The sequence below is a fragment of the Drosophila obscura genome, unplaced genomic scaffold (assembly GCF_018151105.1).
Source record: "Drosophila obscura isolate BZ-5 IFL unplaced genomic scaffold, ASM1815110v1 contig_9, whole genome shotgun sequence".
NCBI lineage: Eukaryota > Metazoa > Arthropoda > Insecta > Diptera > Drosophilidae > Drosophila > Drosophila obscura.
In genome coordinates, this window is record NW_024542883.1 from 5,247,668 (window position 1) to 5,264,917 (window position 17,250).

Consider the following 17,250-nt stretch of genomic DNA (forward strand, 5'->3'; position numbering starts at 1 on the left):
TGTCGAAAAAATGCCGAACGTCTCAATTCCACACCCAAACGTCTCAGGTCCACGACCCGAACGTCTGAGGTCCAACAGTCGAAGACCTGGGGACATGACAGAAAACTCAGCTGCGACACGTTCGGTGTATGAAATGGCACATCTATATACTGTATGGTTAGTGATCTTATTTATGAATAATTCGAATGAAAATGAGTACTTATGTTTGGCGGAAATTTGAGGAAATTGATTAAGTATATTAAAATCGAGGAATATCAACGTATCTTGTCGTGTTCGTCAGTATATGATTAAAAAGAAAAGGTATATTTGGGTATATCGGTATTAGTATATAGAATCATGTTCTAATTTATTTGAAAAGCCTAGTACTCAGATCGAAAAACTGTTTGCTAGCAAACAAATGTCATATATTCTTCCAGCGGCCAGTTGTGTGACCAGAGGTGTGCACTGCTTTCCGTACGGTTACACTGCTCAGACAGCTGTCTGGTTTTGTTTAAAGTTAATAAAATGCACTTCTTCGGCTGGGATCGCTCTTCACCAGGCATATCCTGGGCTCCCCAATATTTTATTGGCAAGGTAATGTGTCTGACTATCAGCAGCAGCAGATGGCGACGCCTCCCGTGCCGACCACCGTGAAGACAAAATATTTTGAAAACAATTTTTTTTATATTTATGAAAATTAATAAAAATAATATATTATAATATCCATATAATTGTCTCTCATATAATGCTGCATTAATTAGATTCTATTTGTTCCCGAAGAAATTTCTTATCGGTTTCATATGAATATCAACCCTAATTGTTTTCGCGAGCTGTTTTTTCGGATCTGAGTACTAGGCTTAATATTGTGTGTGTGTCGACAAAAGATGGAATATTTCTATGCTTCGCGAGGGCCCAGGAATACCATCGGTTGCTTTTTCAGTACTAATCGGTATTTAAGTTTTCGGTACTGAGTTTGCTAAAAGGCTCTGAAAACTGAGCCCATCCCGGGGGAACGGTGGGAATTTTCAACAGATGTAAAACACCAATTCACACTGGCCCCATCCAGCATCCATGGAAAAAAAGATGATGAGCATAAAATAACAGAGACAACCACCTGCACTTGTATCGTTTGGAAACGAAAATCATCACTGATTCGACGGTCGACGGAAAATTTATCTCATCTGAGTACTATGCTTAAAGCTTAAAATAGGTCGAAACGTCACGTAACAATGTCCATTGCCATAACAGGATATTTACAAATAAAAATTATAATTATCATTATCCAATACACTCGTCAAAAAATTTGTCATTTTTCTGATGAACTTGGGTCTCCAATATTTTTCAATGCATTACGGTTTGTATTTAGTTGTTTTTTTTTTTATTATTTAAATTTAATTTTAATTTATCAAACATTTTTGCAGACTTAAATCTTTTAGTTTAAGTGGGTCTGATGTTTGTTTATTGAGGTGTTGACTAGAGTTATTAAAAAAATATTATATGTATACATATGTTTGAAAATTTGACTTCGCAATTTACCTCTTCTTCGTTTTTCTACAATGCATTTACACGATTATATCATAGGTATTTAAACTTTCTATAAAAAACTGGCATAACAAAGAATTTGATACCTACCAATCTATCGCTACGCAAATGTGTTGTCCGATATGAAGATAACTTTGGCTCTTTGGATGGTCGACGAAACGACCACTTACTGCGAGGACGTCCTCGAAAATACAAGATTATAGTTCCTGCCAATCTGGCAATGTCTTGTTTGCTGTCAAAAATCACTGCAATAACTGCGCTCAGAGGTTCTCAACCCATACCGGCAGATCCGAAACTGAAACAGAATTCCATTTTGTGGTTTTGATGCTTTCAGTAACACTTCATCACATTTTAACAGCCATATATATATGAGTGATTATATACCCTTGAGTACTGCTCGGCGTACAGCCGCAAAGAATCACATTTGCTGGAAGAAATATCTTATCGGTTTCATACGAATATTATCCCTGATTTTGCTAGCGTTATTTTTTCGGATCTGAGCACTAGGCTACTAGTCTAATGTCATAAGGCCCTGACAGGGAAAAAGAGTGCCCCTACTGACAATGAGTGTTGTATAAAATTCACACAAAGTGACATGGAAAAGGTGACGCAAAACAAGAATGAAAACAATATGAGTTTTTTTCCACGAGATCTCACTCAAAATTCTGGACCAGAGCAAAGACAACTTAAAAACTAAAATTTGCTAATTATTAAGCAGACAAAATGTCCAGTAGCGAAGATTCACCAGACGAGCTGGTGAAGCAGGTTGTGGAAATCACGGCATGCACTGAAGATGAAGCCAAACACTTTTTGGGAGCCTGTGCCAACGATGTAGCTGCCGCGGTTGTCCTGTTTTTCGAGCAGCAGGGTGGAGCCGCGGCTGCCTCGACATCATCGACGAGCGCGGGTCCTTCATTGCCAGTACTAGACGATGAAGAAGAGGTTCGTGCTCCCATAGCTCCGATTAGGGAGCAGCTAATACTGCCAGAAGATGACAACTTCTTTGCGTCCGGTGGCAGCAACAGCAACCGGCTGTCGCGTGTCTCGCAGCGGCAGAAGGTCTGTCCACTGCGCGACTTTGCCCGTGAGGCAGCTCTGATGGAGGAGCAACTGCAGGCCACGGGCGCCTACTCGGACCCCGGCGCCCATCGAAGGCGTCGAGAACGCTCCGCCCAAATGGTTGTAGCCGGTCAGGCCATCGCGCTAAATTCACGCACCGGTGCGGCCACATCCACCACTACATCCCGCCTTGGTGATCTATTTCGCCCACCCACAGACATACTCTATTCCGGAACTTTCACGGCGGCCCGGGAGTTCGCCACCAAGCGGCAGCGATGGCTGCTGGTTAACGTACAAGGGGATAATTTTCAGTCGCAGACCATGAACCGCGATGTCTGGTCAAACAAGGATCTGAAGAAGTTGGTAAGGCGTCAATTCACATTCTGGCAGGTGGACAACGACACTTCCGAGGGACGCCGCTTCGTGGCCTTTTATCACTGCGCGAAGCTGCCGTATCTGTGCATCATTGATCCCCGCACTGGCGAGGAGGTTTGGCGAAGCCCGGAGCCCAATCAGGAAAATGTTCTGCCAGATTTGAGGCAATTTCTGCGAGAGCATCGCGACTTTACCCACGAAGATGCTCCTAGCACTTCAACTTCGGTTAAACGAGCCGCCAAGCACCTTGAAGACGATGAGATCGAGGACGTGGACGTCGACGTGGATGCCGAGGCCTCGTGCTCGTCTGCCAGCTCCCGCGGAACGCCAAAGAAGCGAGCCAAGCTGCTGGAGCTCACCGAGGAGGAGCAGCTCGAGCTGGCCATCAAGAATTCGATGAATGAAAATGGAGACGCCATCAAGGAAGATGGTCAGGCCAGCGATGCCGAGAGCCTTGAGGAATTCGACGATGACGAGCTCAAAGTGGCTGCAGCTGCAGCCACCACCACCTCCTACGAAACTCAGCTGGGCGAAGCCAAGGACGAGGTGACCACTTTAAAATTGCGTCTACTGAATGCATTGGGCGCCGATGAAGTCGTCCAGCTACGCTGGCCCTCGGACACCAAGCTGGAGACCCTACGTTTGTACATTCGCCAAACGCACAAGCACATCCCACAAGAGGGCTACAAGCTCATCTGCGCCTTTCCGCGCAAGTCGCTCGAGACGGAGCACAACCAGAGCTCGCTGAAAGAACTCGGACTGCATCCCTCGGCCAATGTGCATCTCACTCTAGACGACTAGATGGTGGTCGGTGGCACACACTTGGTCTCACTCCATCACTCTGTCTGTCCAAACAAAGCAGCGCAACGCACTTTTCATATAATTATTTAGAATTTGGTCTCTGGCCCGTACCCTGTTCCCCCCATCTCAAAGCTCCACACGAATTAAAACGCTGTCTTAAATTTAAGTAACAATACATTGAATAAAACCCACTCTACTAGGAAGGCTACTTAAGTTTTCAATATCATTGGATTGAATTGACTTTATTTTGCCTGAGCCTGAAAACCTGAAAAAACTTTGAATGCATAACCACCCTGTCTTTGCTTTGGCGCCAAGCCGAAATCAGCTGTGCCTCCAAAGCAGGCCAGTTATTTATTTTATTTATTTTTTATTTTTATTTATTTATTTATTTCTCTCAAAATTCTAAATTGTTACAATTGACTCCAACAATAGGACGCGTCATGTCGAAACCAATTACCTTTGTTACGGGCAACGCCAAGAAGCTAAAGGAATTAGTCGCAATCTTAGGCCCCAATTTCCCGCGCACCATTGTGTCCAAGAAAGTAGATTTACCGGAGTTGCAAGGTTTGCAATACACACGTAATTACTTTCCTATGGTTTGAGTGCTCTATAGAGTATGATTTACAGGCGATATTGATGAGATAGCTGTAAATAAATGCAAGGAGGCGGCGCGTCGGATGAATGGTCCAGTGTTGACGGAAGACACCAGCCTGTGCTTTAACGCTCTAGAGGGCTTGCCAGGGCCATACATCAAGTGGTTCTTGGAGAAGCTGAGGCCAGAGGGATTGTACAGGCTTCTTGCCGGATGGGAAGACAAGTCCGCGGAGGCAGTGTGCACATTTGCCTATTGCGAATGCGCCGATGCAGAGCCGAAGCTGTTCAAGGGCGTTACAGAGGGTGTGATCGTACAGCCGTGTGGTCCCAGGGACTTTGGATGGTGAGTCAGTTGCACGAATGAATATGAGCAGTGGTATTTACAATGGTTATATCTTTTAATTCAGGGATCCCGTGTTCCAGCCAAAGGGCTATCAGAAGACCTTTGCTGAATTGCCCAAGTCGGAGAAAAACACCATCTCGCACCGTTATCGGGCCATGGCACTGCTTCGAAAGCACTTCGAGACCAAAGACAACTAAGACCTTGCTTTTTATAACCTAAGAATGATTTTATTTAATATTTAATATTTTATATTTCGACGATGAAGAGTTCAAAGTGGCTGCAGCCGCAGCCACCACCACCTCCTACGAAACTCAGCTGGGCGAAGCCAAGGACGAGGTAACCACTTTAAAGCTGCGTCTACTGAATGCCTTGGGCGCCGATGAAGTCGTCCAGCTACGCTGGCCCTCGGACACCAAGCTGGAGACCCTACGTTTGTACATTCGCCAAACGCACAAGCACATCCCACAAGAGGGCTACAAGCTCATCTGCGCCTTTCCGCGCAAGTCGCTCGAGACGGAGCACAACCAGAGCTCGCTGAAAGAACTCGGACTGCATCCCTCGGCCAATGTGCATCTCACTCTAGACGACTAGATGGTGGTCGGTGGCACACGCTTGGTTTCACTCCATCACTCTGTCTGTCCAAACAAAGCAGCGCAACGCACTTTTCATATAATTTTTAGAATTTGGTCTCTGGCCCGTACCCTGTACCCCCCATCCCAAAGCTCCACACGAATTTAAATGCTTTCTTAAATTTAAGTAACAATACATTGAATAAAACGCACTCTACTAGGAAGGCTACTTAAGTTTTCAATATCATTGGATTGAATTGACTTTATTTTGCCTGAGCCTGAAAACCTGAAAAAACTTTGAATGCATAACCACCCTGTCTTTGCTTTGGCGCCAAGCCGAAATCAGCTGTGCCTCCAAAGCACGCCACTTATCTCTCTCAAAATTCTAAATTGTTAGAATTGACTCCAACAATAGGACGCGTCATGTCGAAACCAATTACCTTTGTTACGGGCAACGCCAAGAAGCTAGAGGAATTAGTCGCAATCTTAGGCCCCGATTTCCCGCGCACTATTGTGTCCAAGAAAGTAGATTTACCGGAGTTGCAAGGTTTGCAATACACACGTAATTACTTTCCTATGGTTTGAGTGCTCTATAGAGTATGATTTACAGGCGATATTGATGAGATAGCTGTAAAGAAATGCAAGGAGGCGGCAAGTCGGGTGAATGGTCCAGTGTTGACGGAAGACACCAGCCTGTGCTTTAACGCTCTAGAGGGCTTGCCAGGGCCATACATCAAGTGGTTCTTGGAGAAGCTGAGGCCAGAGGGATTGTACAGGCTACTTGCCGGATGGGAAGATAAGTCCGCGGAGGCAGTGTGCACATTTGCCTATTGCGAAGGCGCCGATGCAGAGCCGAAGCTGTTCAAGGGCGTTACAGAGGGTGTGATCGTACAGCCGCGTGGTCCCAGGGACTTTGGATGGTGAGTCAGTTGCACGAATGAATATGAGCAGTGGTATTTACAATGGTTATATCTTTTAATTCAGGGATCCCGTGTTCCAGCCAAAGGGCTATCAGAACACCTATGCTGAATTGCCCAAGTCGGAGAAAAACACCATCTCGCACCGTTATCGGGCCTTGGCACTGCTTCGAAAGCACTTCGAGACCGAAGACAACTAAGACCTTACTTTTTATAAACTAAGAATGATTTTATTTAATATTTGAATATTTGTTCTACAATGTCGAGAAAATGTTACAACTCAAGAGCTTCGAGGTACTACTTTAATCCATATCTCTTAATCAACCTTCTTGCTCTTGGGCTTCTTGGCCTTCGCCTTGGCGGCCTGTGCGCTAGACGGTTTGTTCCAATAGTAAATAAGCTGTGTCACAATAACTCCATTGGCGAATGTGGAGGCGCAGAAGGTGATAATCATCATTTGATCGCCAGTCTCCTGAATGGAGGTGAAGATTCGAGCAACCGATCCGGCAAACATCATGATGCATGTGGCGGCTGACAATTGGCCGGTAGATCCAGCCTTGAAGTTAGTGTACGCCTGCGACAGCTTGCCCACCAACAGAATGGGAATGTTGCAGCTCTGGATGGTGATCAATGCTTTCATTGGTGTCAAGCCAGAGTTGAGCACGTACAGAAGTACTGCATATGCCAGGAGGAATATCACTGACTGAGCCTTGCGACCGCTGAAATACAAGACCAAGACCGCAATCGTCACTGTTTGAATCGCCAGGAAGGTATTATCGCCCCAGGCGCTGAAGGGGTAACCATTCATAAAGCTGTAGGACATGTGAAACGAGATAGCCAGCAGATCCAGCATAACGCCCACTATGTTGATGCCTTCGCCGGACTTGTTATTGAGGATTTTCAGAACCTGGGGGACCTTCACGAGCACCGACCCGGCAATGATAGCCAGTCCAAGTCCCTTGCTCAGCAAAGCCTTGAAACATGGAACTGAAAGATAATTGATTTAAAAAGATACTCCTCCAGTTATGGCGACAGCACACTCACTGTCCAAGAAGTCGTGCTCCAGGAAGTAGTTATCGTAACACTTCTCGCTCATTAGGAACAGAGCTCCTTTCCTGATAATATCAGTCATTTTAATATATATTTTTTTTTAATTTGCTCGTTTATCACGGACGATACGAAGCACTTTGGTGCGGTGAGTGGTAGGTAGCTGTGGATGGAACCCGTCTTATCAAGCCGCTAGTCGAAAAATGAAATGGAAAGCCAGCCCACACGTAACAACACAACACGCAACGAATGAAGTAAATGTACCCGGTTGGGAATCGAACGAAATCGGCGCTGATAAGATATTACTTCCCGCAGAACTAATGATGATGCGCTACGTGGTTCTAGTGACTAAACAACCCTGTTGCACCGTGGTACCGAAATGCACTAAAATTGGCCAGACGCTTACAGACATATAACTTTAAAATACACTGAATAGTCAAACAGTTGACGAAAATGTCTGATTTACTAGTAACTACTAAATCAATATAATTGATAAATAAAAAATATGTAATTAAGTGAACAAGGCAGCTCCTTGTAGCTTTTCTTTTCTTTTATATATATACACCAATACATTTTAGACGTCATTAAGGCTAAAGGCAGCATAACCAAACTTAAATTACCTTATTAAGCTGTGTTTTTAGAATATTATTTTATGACTGCGAATAATTTTCGTGAAATTTAAGTTTAACTCTCCAACTGCTACATAAGTAGAATTATGTATTAGTTGTAAAATAAACCCATATGGACTTAGTCCCTTAATATTTAATGAGCTGGCGGTGCCTGTATTAGGTGTTTTTTATATTATTGTATTCGACTGCAGACGGAAGCAATTCTCACACGTCTTGAACCACTGTGCGCGTTCAGCCCAAGCAAGTCTGGCCACTTTTCAGGGTGGCAACGCTGTGCACAATAGATAAAACAGAACAGAATTGTTTACACTGCGTCTACGCCTACGTCGACGTGAAAACCAACTATTAGGGCTTAGTAAAACAGTTAAGCTTCTTCAATTAACATGTCGAGGTGCGATGGGGCCAGTGAAAGCAAGAAACCACGTACGGACAGCAACAGCAGCTGCAGCAAGGACTTAAATGGATCAGCGGACGGCACCGGAGATGGAGGCGGATCTCGTGATAAAGTCGCGCTGATAACCGGCATAACGGGCCAGGTGTGTGACCAATTGTTAAATTATTAGTGTGAAGTCAGCAACCAAGCAGCCAATGCTTACGTGTTACAACCATTTTTCGCTTTTTATATCTCGCCAGGATGGATCATATTTGGCAGAGTTCCTGCTTAAGAAGGACTATGAAGTACATGGGATTATCAGACGGGCTAGCACTTTCAATACTACACGCATCGAGCACCTCTATGCTGATCCCAAGGCGCACAAGGGCGGAAAGATGAAACTCCACTATGGGGACATGACGGACAGCAGCAGCCTGGTGAAGATTATCAACATGGTAAAGCCGACAGAGATATATAACTTGGCAGCACAATCCCACGTGAAAATATCCTTCGATTTGAGCGAATATACTGCCGAAGTGGATGCCGTAGGCACTCTACGCATCCTCGATGCCATACGCACCTGTGGTATCGAGAAACTTGTGCGATTCTATCAGGCATCCACATCGGAGCTGTATGGTAAAGTCGTGGAGACGCCACAGAATGAGCAGACCCCGTTCTATCCAAGGTCGCCATATGGTGAGAAATCGAAATAAGTCCATACGAGGGGCAATCTAAACTCTTGTTCCTACAGCCTGCGCCAAGATGTACGGCTTTTGGATAGTCATCAACTACAGGGAGGCCTACAATATGTACGCCTGCAATGGAATCCTCTTCAACCACGAGAGTCCGAGACGCGGGGAGAATTTTGTTACCAGAAAGATCACGCGAAGCGTTGCAAAGATTCTCCTGAACCAAATGGAATACTTTGAGCTCGGAAACTTGGATTCGAAGCGCGATTGGGGACACGCAAGTGACTACGTGGAGGCCATGTGGATGATGTTGCAGCGTGACAGCCCATCGGACTATGTGATTGCCACCGGAGAGACGCACAGTGTGCGGGAGTTTGTTGAGGCCGCCTTCAAGCACATTGGACGCGAGATAACGTGGCAAGGTAGCGGTGTAGAGGAGGTGGGCATAGAACGCAACACCGACACTATTCGCGTTCGCATAAATCCAAAGTATTTCCGTCCCACGGAGGTGGACCTTCTGTTAGGTGATGCATCGAAGGCCAAGCGTGAGCTCAATTGGACGCCAAAGTGGAGTTTCCTGCAGCTCGTCAGCGACATGATGAATGCCGACATTGAGCTCATGAAGAAGAATCCCATTGCATAGACCAGCGCCCACTCCCTCCTGGACTAGGACTGCAGCAAACGGCACAAAGCTCTCTGCCCTTGTCTTTGCAGAGCATTAAACTACACCAACTAATATAGTCTTAGGATATGAAAAGTGATCAGTGTATTGGACTTGTACGTAACTTGTATGTTCTGTGTGTTTTCTGTGGGATTTGAAATCATTCCTTTTACTACTTTGCCGGGTACTTTCTGTTCTGTTTGTGATTATATTTGTTTATGTATTCTTTTTTACCAAATATAACGAATATTCGCATTAAATAAGTTTAAATGAAGAAAAGGGTTGTGGATTTTGACTACGGACACCCCCAAAATAAGTTTTATTCTTTCCAAGTTAAGCACAGATCAAAAACAAACAGTGTGGACGGCCTTAGGTCTCCTTCTTGCCAAAAGGATTGATCTTCGACAGCCAATTGGAGGACGAGGGCGTAGATTCCCTGTAATCAAAGATATGATAAATGAGATAATACGTACATCAAGGACAGCCATTGGTACTAACAGCTTGGTTAATGCTTCAATATCCGCATCCTTGTGCTCGGTAGGAGCTGCCGGTACATCTGTTCTTTCCAGTTTGCCCGCTTCTCTGATGCCCGCTTCCCTGAGCTGTTCAATCAATTTACTACGAAACTCCACCTTGTGCGGCTGTACCTTTTCCGCATCGCGCAGCTGCTGCTGGAGCTTACGTATGGCCTCCAGGTATGTGTGACCATACCAATCGATTTCCTCAGGTGTATATGGCTCCAAGTACCGACTGTATTCCTTAAGGACCTCCTGCTGGCGCTGAGGCTCGTCTGCCAATGCGGGACAGCCTGCGTGAAGTGCCAACAGGAGTTGACGCTTCAGTTTTAGGGCCAATGCCGAACGCAGGTCGCAGGCCAAATTTTTGAGCAGATAATGATCAAAGCCATGGCATTCATGAATCTGCTCCAGCGTGCGCTCCGTAACAGTTACGGAAATGTACTCGTTCAGCACCTGGCTGTGTACTACGGAGCGACGGAGCTGCGGCACCCAAAAGTGTGGAACGCGCCGCTTCGTCTGCTGACGCTTCTGGAAGCCCTTGATCACGGCCTCGCCACCCCAGATCCCTTGGTGCGATTCAGGGGTATCAATGAGCGGCAAAGGGATATTTTGCACCGGCTTAATGACATTTGTGACCTCGTCGCGCTCCCACTCGCTCTCCTTGGGTATATAATGAACAGCGGCTGGCTTCGTTAGCTTCCATTCTCGCCAAAACTTCTTATAGGCATCGGGGAGTTGGGCTCCCAGACCCTTGTCAAAGCGACCTGGACGTCTCCAGCCGTTCAACAGCTTTAAGCCCTACGAAAGTAAAACATTTGTTAGGCATCAAGTTTACGTTTACGGAGCTATTGCGTCACAAAAATGTGGGAGGCAGGCGCGGGTTGGCTGAGCATTGGACATCTTCACTCACCTGCGGTGTGGCGTGCGCCATAGATTAACAGTATAATGACAAGCCGACCCTTTATGTATACTAAAAACTACGATAAACAGTCTTTATGATGAAATTTGTCTATAATTCCCTGACTTTGGCAGACCACGGTTCGCTTCCTCTTCCCGTTTAAAAAAAACAGCTGTTTGCATGATTGTTTCGCTGCGAATGGCAGACATATTATAAACGCGACTGTGTGACAGTGATGCCAATAACGTTTTATGTTCGACTTGGCCTTTTTATCAGAGAATGCAGAATGCATTGCATTGCGTGGACAACCGACAAAATATCTGAAAATGCGGAAAAATGCCCCATATGAAGAAGGAAGAAGAGGCCGAGCATGTTTCTATAACTTTATATGCCCTAATTGAGCTTCAACACTATCAAAAGTAAATCAATAAACAAAAACTGGCATCAGAAAAAAATACATTTTTAACTTGTAGAAAAGGGAAAAGAGCTGAACATTTTCAGATAAAGTCTAATAAGGGATCTTATGGATCTACTAATTTTTTTAGTGAGGTAATATTTGTTTCTTATAGTATATCCATTACCTCATCTACATAGCTCTGCGGCATTGGCTTCAGATTCGCCTTCATGCGTAGATAGAACTATCCAACGAACCAAGTCAACTTTTTCTGAATTATTATCAAATTCCGAATTCCCGCATCCCGAAATTCACAAATTTTTCACGCAGTTGGCTTTCAAAAATAGCCAGATCTGACGGGAAAAAGCAAAGTCGGCAGCCCCGATTCTGATTCACAAGTAAATTAAAAGTAAACAGACAAAGAAATAGCCATGTCGAATCCTTCGAAAGGTAATCCATTAAACGAAGCGACTGCTCCGTCCTACAAATACTGCAATGCCGCGGACTCTGTTGCGATGGTACACAAGACATTACACACCTGATTTGAGAAATGTATACGGTTTCATACGATTTCTTTTCAGCGTGCCCCTCCTCCCACGTATGAGGAGAGTCAGCGGAATAGTGGAGGGCATCAGCCATCCTACCCTGCGGCACCTGGACAAAATCAGTATTATGGCATGATTAGTCATAATCAGCAGGCACCTGGGCCATTCAATACGCAGCCCGGTATGCCCGTTCATAACGGCACTGGCTATGGCCTGGCTGGTCCGAGCACTTCGGCTGGAGCCGCGTCCGCACATGTTCTCCAGTTGGACTCCCGAGCAGAGGTCAGGACCACACCTTCGGGCTCTGTAGTTATTCCACCGCCACCGCCTGGATGCCTGCCCACACCGGCACAGTGGGCGGCCATGCAGGGCCAGGCGGTGGTCTTGAAGCAAAAGAAGCGTTCGTTTTTCTGAATATCCAAAAACTATTCATACGAATGTAATCTGATGTTAATCCTTAATGTTAATAAATAAAACGATACGTATTTCTTTTCGTTCTCGCGTATATTTGACAATTCTCTATGCACATGAACATGGCACCAGTGAATGAGGTGAGGATTAGGTCCCGTCTTCACTGGCTGCGCCTTCCCTCCACATAAATACTACAGACTATTGGGTGGATTACTCGAAAATGTTCTCAAAGTATGTACTATCGAATGTTTGGACACGCACGAAACCGTCTTCACCGCCCGAGGCGTAACTCTTGCCGTCCGGATGGAAGGCCAAACTGTTGATGGGACCGAAATGTCCCTTGAGGCGGGCGAACTCCTCTTCATAGATCAGATGGAAAAATCGCGAATCGAATTTTCCCGCCTTTGTCGATGTTGTGGTCACCTCCATGGCATCCTGGCCTCCGCCCAGCACAACGTGGTCCAAAATTGGGCTTATGGCTGCCGAGTTAACGGGACGTTCCGTCTTGTAGGTTTTCAGGCACATCAGGGACTCAGAGTCGAACAGTTTGGCCGTGGTATCCCTGGAGGCGGTCACGAACATCGTGCCATCCTTGCTCAGCTGCATGTCGTTGATTCCGGCAGTGTGATCGACGCCAGAGTCGACAACCTTCTGGCCCTTCCGCACGTCCCAGATGGCAATATTGCCGTTGTCGTGACCTATACAGAAACGCATATTATATATTTTGCGAACTCACTCAGAAAACCTCTAATCTAACCTGTAATGATGGTCTCATCCAAGGGACCCCACTGCATGGAAGTGATCTTCGATTCAGTCATGGGTATACGCAGAGTGGGCGTCTGGTCGGCCAAAGTGGAATCGGCAGTTCGCACATCGATGATGAACAGCTCACAATTCTGTCCCATGGCTTTGTCCGTGGAGTAGGCAGCCTGGTTGCCAGAGAAACTGAAATTGCTGGTACGCACCGACGACTTGGTGGGGATAGAGGCAATGATAGTGCCATATTCCACGTCCCAGAGTTTGGTTGTCATGTCACCGGCGCCGGTGATCAGCTTCCTGCTTTCCCAGTCCACGTCCAGACACCATACGGCGCCCTGATGGCCATCGTATGTACCCAGGCGTTCGCCGTTCAACGAGTACCATACATTGGGCTTCTGATCCTTCGAGCAGGAGAAGAGCAAATCTCCCTCGCGATTGTATTTGATTTGCGTTATGGAACGCTCGTGGCCTTGCAGCATCAACGGACGCTGTAAAGAGAGAGTATTTTTGCGAATTTTAGCCAACAACGAACCGACCGCCTTTTAAGGTTAGGTTTTCCACCGAATGACAAAAGCCTTGATACCTAAAACATAGGTCGCAATTCTTGCAATACCGCTTGCAAATATTTCTTAGACTTAAAAATCCAAGATGTTTCATCACTTATCACGCACCATTTTGTATTTATTGTTAATTTATTGCGAGAAAACAATAATCTCTGCACTTCCACGCAGCACTACAATTCGAAAAGAGCTGTCAACCTGGCGTAAATGAAAATTAGGGTTGTGTTGTCGAAAAAAATATATCGAAATTTTTCTAAATAAAAATATTTTTATATCGTGATATTTTGTTTTCCAAAATATCAAATTTATATTATTTATATTTTATTTTGTTGCTATAATTTTGACAGCACAGCAATATCTATGTTAAGTTAAAAACAACAAAATTAACATTTTAAATTTGCAAGGTGTTGCCTAACCTAGGTGAACCATCCCTTTTTGTTTAGCGAATTCCATTTGGCAATATTGACCAGAATCGAGGCCACACACTGCTCCTTATCCCTGTTCTGGCCGTAGTAATCGACAAACTCTCCGTCCGGGTTGACTAGATACATGATAATGGTGTGGTCTACAATATAGTCGTTATCCTCGTCGCGTGGACCGGCACTGAAGTAAACGCGGAAGGCCTTGCACACATTTCGGATCTGGTCCACAGTTCCGGTTAGTCCCAACAGCTTTGGTGAAAACTCCTTGACATATTTTCCGACCACTTCCTTGGAGTCACGTTCTGGATCCACTGTGATGAAAATGGGCTGCACTGCCGGCGTCTGTGGAGACTTTTCTGAAATGCCACAAACAGGATGATTCACATTCAGCGTGTTTTAATTTTGTCTTTCTACCCACCGACTTCATCGACGACAGCCGCCATCTTCTCCAGTTCATCGGGACAAATGTCTGGACAATTGGTGAAGCCAAAATATATAAGCAGCCATTTTCCCAGAAATTCCTCAGATTTCCGCACTTCTCCTTGGGAGTCGACCAGGTCCCATCGTCCGCCGATAGCTGCCTTGCCGAGCTGCCTCTTACGCTCCAACATGCGTGCCTCATCCTTCTCGCTCTTCACATAGAGCATAAATCCCAGTCCGCCGGCGCCCAGAACTCCAACCACAGCCAAGCCTTTCCACGATATCGGCCCCTTTCCCTTAACGGGATCTGGGGCCGCAGCCAAATTACGTTGCGGCCGGAGGACTGGCTGGTGGGCCAAGCGTCTGCAGCTGCCCAGCAGACGTTGCAAGGAGCGTGACATCTTATCTGGCTATTTCAGGAATTTTCAACTTTTACGTAAATCGGCTGGAGAATAAAATCTCGCCGGTCCGCTTCTTATTCTTATTAAACTGACATTCTCAAGGGAATCGCAGCTGTTTGTAAATTGGTGCTGCCAACCTGGGGCAATCTTGGCATTATTTTCGACTCACAACACGTGCAGGAACGGAACTAAATAATATTATTAGCTAAAATGTCCAGTCCCAAGAGAAATGAGCCGTTGCTGTACATGGAGGAGCATAGAGTCAAAGAGGATCCGCAGGACTATGGACTGGCCGACGATGTGTTTAACATGGAAATCTTTAAAAAGAAACTGCAAGTGGCAATCATCCGGTAAGAATAGACAGTACATTCGATTTCTGGTTCCCCCTGACAGAATATGTATTTTGTTTTTGCAGAAACGATGAGGACGGCTTGGAGTTTGACATGATGGGCGTGTATCCGGCCATAGCCAACGCCTTTCGCCGCTTAATGCTCAGCGAGGTGCCCAGCATGGCCATAGAGAAGGTTTACATCTATAACAACACCTCCATTATACAAGACGAAGTGCTGGCGCATCGTATGGGACTTCTGCCCTTGAAGGCCGACCCCCGGCTATTTGCCTATCGCACTGAAGAGAGCAGCGAGGCTGGAACCGAGCAGGATACTCTAGAGTACGAGCTCAAAGTCAAGTGTACCCGCCGCAAAGATGCCAGCAAAGATCAGTCGAATTTCGATGACATCTACAAAAACCACAAGGTCTATTCGGGTCATTTAAAATGGCTGCCCAAGGGGAAGCAGGCACAAATTTACAGCGAGAGCATGGTCAATTGCATCCACGAGGACATACTCATCGCTCAACTGCGACCAGGACACGAGCTGGACTTGCGTTTGGTAGCTGTCAAGGGACTGGGCAAAGATCATGCCAAGTTCTCGCCGGTGGCAACCGCCTATTATCGCCTATTGCCACAGATCAAGCTGAATCGCGAGGTTTTTGGCAAGGATGCATACTTGCTGCAGAGCTGCTTCTCGCCCGGTGTAATTGGAATCGATGAGAATGAGTGTGCCTATGTGAAAGACGCCCGCTATGATAGCTGCAGTCGCAACGTCTACCGCTATCCCCAGCTTGCGGACTCTGTGAGCCTGGGGCGTGTGAGAGATCATTATATATTCACTGTCGAGTCTGTAGGATCTCTGAAACCAGACGTGATCTTCCTGGAAGCTGTCAAAGTTCTCAAAAAGAAATGCCGCGCTTTTATAGACGAAATAGAAGCGGAATAGTTTTATTATTTAGGCATTCCAGTGTTAATTATTCTACGTACATAAGAAACAACGATATAAACATATGTAATCTTAAGTACTGCGTTTGGCCTCCCTATTGCGCTTCAGTAAGGTAAGACGGAACTCCGTGAGGACCACCTGCAGGCGCTCTTGGCACATTAAAGCATCCTCCAGATCCATGTGGTTCAACTGCAGCGACACACTCTTGCCAAACAAATCGAATTCGGTGATTATGTTTTCCTCGGCTATGGACACTTCCTGTATATCTTCCAGTCGCATCCCGTTATCCTCATCGTGCTTCATGTGCATTATCTCGGCTTCCATCTCCTCGACGTCCTGCTCGTCGGTGTGTTGCAGCTCCGTGCCGTCGACTTGTTCCCCTTCGGAGAGGTATTTCCTCTCCATCGACTCGTTTCCCAGCAAATCGTCTAATATGGAATCGTCGTTAGACGCTATTTCTTGATCCTCCATGGGTTCCATTTTTGAAATGAGCTTGATTTTCGGCTTTGATTTGGCCCTGGGTTTGGCCTTTGGCTTCGATTCGAAGGTAATGCCTTGTTCGGATTTAATCATATTCTAAGGGAATTTTTGGGTTTATTTGCTTGTCTTTTTTGTCGATGTTTGTGTTTGCGTATGCTCACCATTGATAGGAATGCGTTGCACTTAATGCTCTCCTGGTGCTTCCTCGTGTTGTGATGCTGCTTGACGGAGGCCAATCTGGCCAACATATCCGCATCGCATATTTGACAATGAGCGGAATAACCGTCATTGCTTGGACTCAACCATTGCGAAAACTCTGGATTTCTTTCCCATTCGGTGCGATATCTTTGGTGGTACAGTCTCTTCACTTTGCCACCACGAATGGGCGTCGTTTCGCCCCGTTCGACTTTCATTTCTTTCATCATTATTATCTAATTGTGTCAATGAAATAAAATTCAAATAATCTGTGATATTTCTTTGAAGTATCAGCGTCGCGGCGCCAAAAATGCAACACAGAACCAATATCTTTTTGGTGTAATTTTCTGGTATATGGTATATTTGTGAAAAATAAACTGGAATGAAAAATG

At 45.7% G+C, this 17,250-nt stretch overlaps 11 protein-coding genes across 11 annotated transcripts; 6 read left to right on the forward strand and 5 right to left on the reverse strand.

Annotated features, from left to right (window-relative positions):
• The first annotated feature begins 2,092 nt into the window (after positions 1 to 2,092).
• LOC111073807 (UBX domain-containing protein 7) lies at positions 2,093 to 3,959 on the forward strand. Its single transcript, XM_022366313.2, has one exon. The coding sequence runs from the start codon at positions 2,245 to 2,247 to the stop codon at positions 3,754 to 3,756; it is 1,512 nt and encodes a 503-aa protein (XP_022222005.2). The 5' UTR covers positions 2,093 to 2,244; the 3' UTR covers positions 3,757 to 3,959.
• A 146-nt stretch (positions 3,960 to 4,105) lies between these two features.
• Positions 4,106 to 5,489, forward strand: LOC111071788 (inosine triphosphate pyrophosphatase). Its single transcript, XM_022363303.2, has 3 exons — positions 4,106 to 4,320; positions 4,384 to 4,693; positions 4,758 to 5,489. The coding sequence occupies exons 1-3, from the start codon at positions 4,197 to 4,199 to the stop codon at positions 4,888 to 4,890; spliced, it is 567 nt and encodes a 188-aa protein (XP_022218995.2). The 5' UTR covers positions 4,106 to 4,196; the 3' UTR covers positions 4,891 to 5,489.
• A 139-nt stretch (positions 5,490 to 5,628) lies between these two features.
• LOC111073795 (inosine triphosphate pyrophosphatase) lies at positions 5,629 to 6,494 on the forward strand. Its single transcript, XM_041595939.1, has 3 exons — positions 5,629 to 5,809; positions 5,873 to 6,182; positions 6,247 to 6,494. Exons 1-3 carry the CDS (start codon positions 5,686 to 5,688, stop codon positions 6,377 to 6,379), a joined length of 567 nt encoding a protein of 188 aa, XP_041451873.1. The 5' UTR covers positions 5,629 to 5,685; the 3' UTR covers positions 6,380 to 6,494.
• LOC111073793 (mannose-P-dolichol utilization defect 1 protein homolog) lies at positions 6,388 to 7,328 on the reverse strand. Its single transcript, XM_022366298.2, has 2 exons — positions 7,224 to 7,328; positions 6,388 to 7,166 (listed from the first exon to the last, which is right to left on the reverse strand). The coding sequence occupies exons 1-2, from the start codon at positions 7,309 to 7,311 to the stop codon at positions 6,496 to 6,498; spliced, it is 759 nt and encodes a 252-aa protein (XP_022221990.2). The 5' UTR covers positions 7,312 to 7,328; the 3' UTR covers positions 6,388 to 6,495.
• An 800-nt stretch (positions 7,329 to 8,128) lies between these two features.
• On the forward strand, positions 8,129 to 9,838 carry LOC111073786 (GDP-mannose 4,6 dehydratase). The gene is made up of 3 exons (XM_022366290.2): positions 8,129 to 8,391; positions 8,489 to 8,924; positions 8,980 to 9,838. The coding sequence occupies exons 1-3, from the start codon at positions 8,239 to 8,241 to the stop codon at positions 9,558 to 9,560; spliced, it is 1,170 nt and encodes a 389-aa protein (XP_022221982.1). The 5' UTR covers positions 8,129 to 8,238; the 3' UTR covers positions 9,561 to 9,838.
• Positions 9,839 to 9,867: 29 nt separating this feature from the next.
• Positions 9,868 to 11,171, reverse strand: LOC111073789 (39S ribosomal protein L28, mitochondrial). Its single transcript, XM_022366293.2, has 3 exons — positions 11,007 to 11,171; positions 10,077 to 10,894; positions 9,868 to 10,014 (listed from the first exon to the last, which is right to left on the reverse strand). The coding sequence occupies exons 1-3, from the start codon at positions 11,025 to 11,027 to the stop codon at positions 9,948 to 9,950; spliced, it is 906 nt and encodes a 301-aa protein (XP_022221985.2). The 5' UTR covers positions 11,028 to 11,171; the 3' UTR covers positions 9,868 to 9,947.
• A 565-nt stretch (positions 11,172 to 11,736) lies between these two features.
• Positions 11,737 to 12,438, forward strand: LOC111073794 (DAZ-associated protein 2). Its single transcript, XM_022366299.2, has 2 exons — positions 11,737 to 11,906; positions 11,970 to 12,438. Exons 1-2 carry the CDS (start codon positions 11,820 to 11,822, stop codon positions 12,345 to 12,347), a joined length of 465 nt encoding a protein of 154 aa, XP_022221991.1. The 5' UTR covers positions 11,737 to 11,819; the 3' UTR covers positions 12,348 to 12,438.
• Positions 12,419 to 13,879, reverse strand: LOC111073788 (eukaryotic translation initiation factor 3 subunit I). Its single transcript, XM_022366292.2, has 3 exons — positions 13,775 to 13,879; positions 13,102 to 13,591; positions 12,419 to 13,042 (listed from the first exon to the last, which is right to left on the reverse strand). Exons 1-3 carry the CDS (start codon positions 13,775 to 13,777, stop codon positions 12,555 to 12,557), a joined length of 981 nt encoding a protein of 326 aa, XP_022221984.1. The 5' UTR covers positions 13,778 to 13,879; the 3' UTR covers positions 12,419 to 12,554.
• Positions 13,880 to 13,972: 93 nt separating this feature from the next.
• Positions 13,973 to 14,999, reverse strand: LOC111073792 (protein SCO1 homolog, mitochondrial). Its single transcript, XM_022366297.2, has 2 exons — positions 14,504 to 14,999; positions 13,973 to 14,441 (listed from the first exon to the last, which is right to left on the reverse strand). The coding sequence occupies exons 1-2, from the start codon at positions 14,904 to 14,906 to the stop codon at positions 14,080 to 14,082; spliced, it is 765 nt and encodes a 254-aa protein (XP_022221989.1). The 5' UTR covers positions 14,907 to 14,999; the 3' UTR covers positions 13,973 to 14,079.
• On the forward strand, positions 14,036 to 16,260 carry LOC111073787 (DNA-directed RNA polymerases I and III subunit RPAC1). Its single transcript, XM_022366291.2, has 2 exons — positions 14,036 to 15,256; positions 15,322 to 16,260. Exons 1-2 carry the CDS (start codon positions 15,117 to 15,119, stop codon positions 16,181 to 16,183), a joined length of 1,002 nt encoding a protein of 333 aa, XP_022221983.1. The 5' UTR covers positions 14,036 to 15,116; the 3' UTR covers positions 16,184 to 16,260.
• Positions 16,150 to 17,240, reverse strand: LOC111073791. Its single transcript, XM_022366295.2, has 2 exons — positions 16,825 to 17,240; positions 16,150 to 16,759 (listed from the first exon to the last, which is right to left on the reverse strand). Exons 1-2 carry the CDS (start codon positions 17,086 to 17,088, stop codon positions 16,256 to 16,258), a joined length of 768 nt encoding a protein of 255 aa, XP_022221987.2. The 5' UTR covers positions 17,089 to 17,240; the 3' UTR covers positions 16,150 to 16,255.
• Between the last annotated feature and the right edge of the window lie 10 nt (positions 17,241 to 17,250).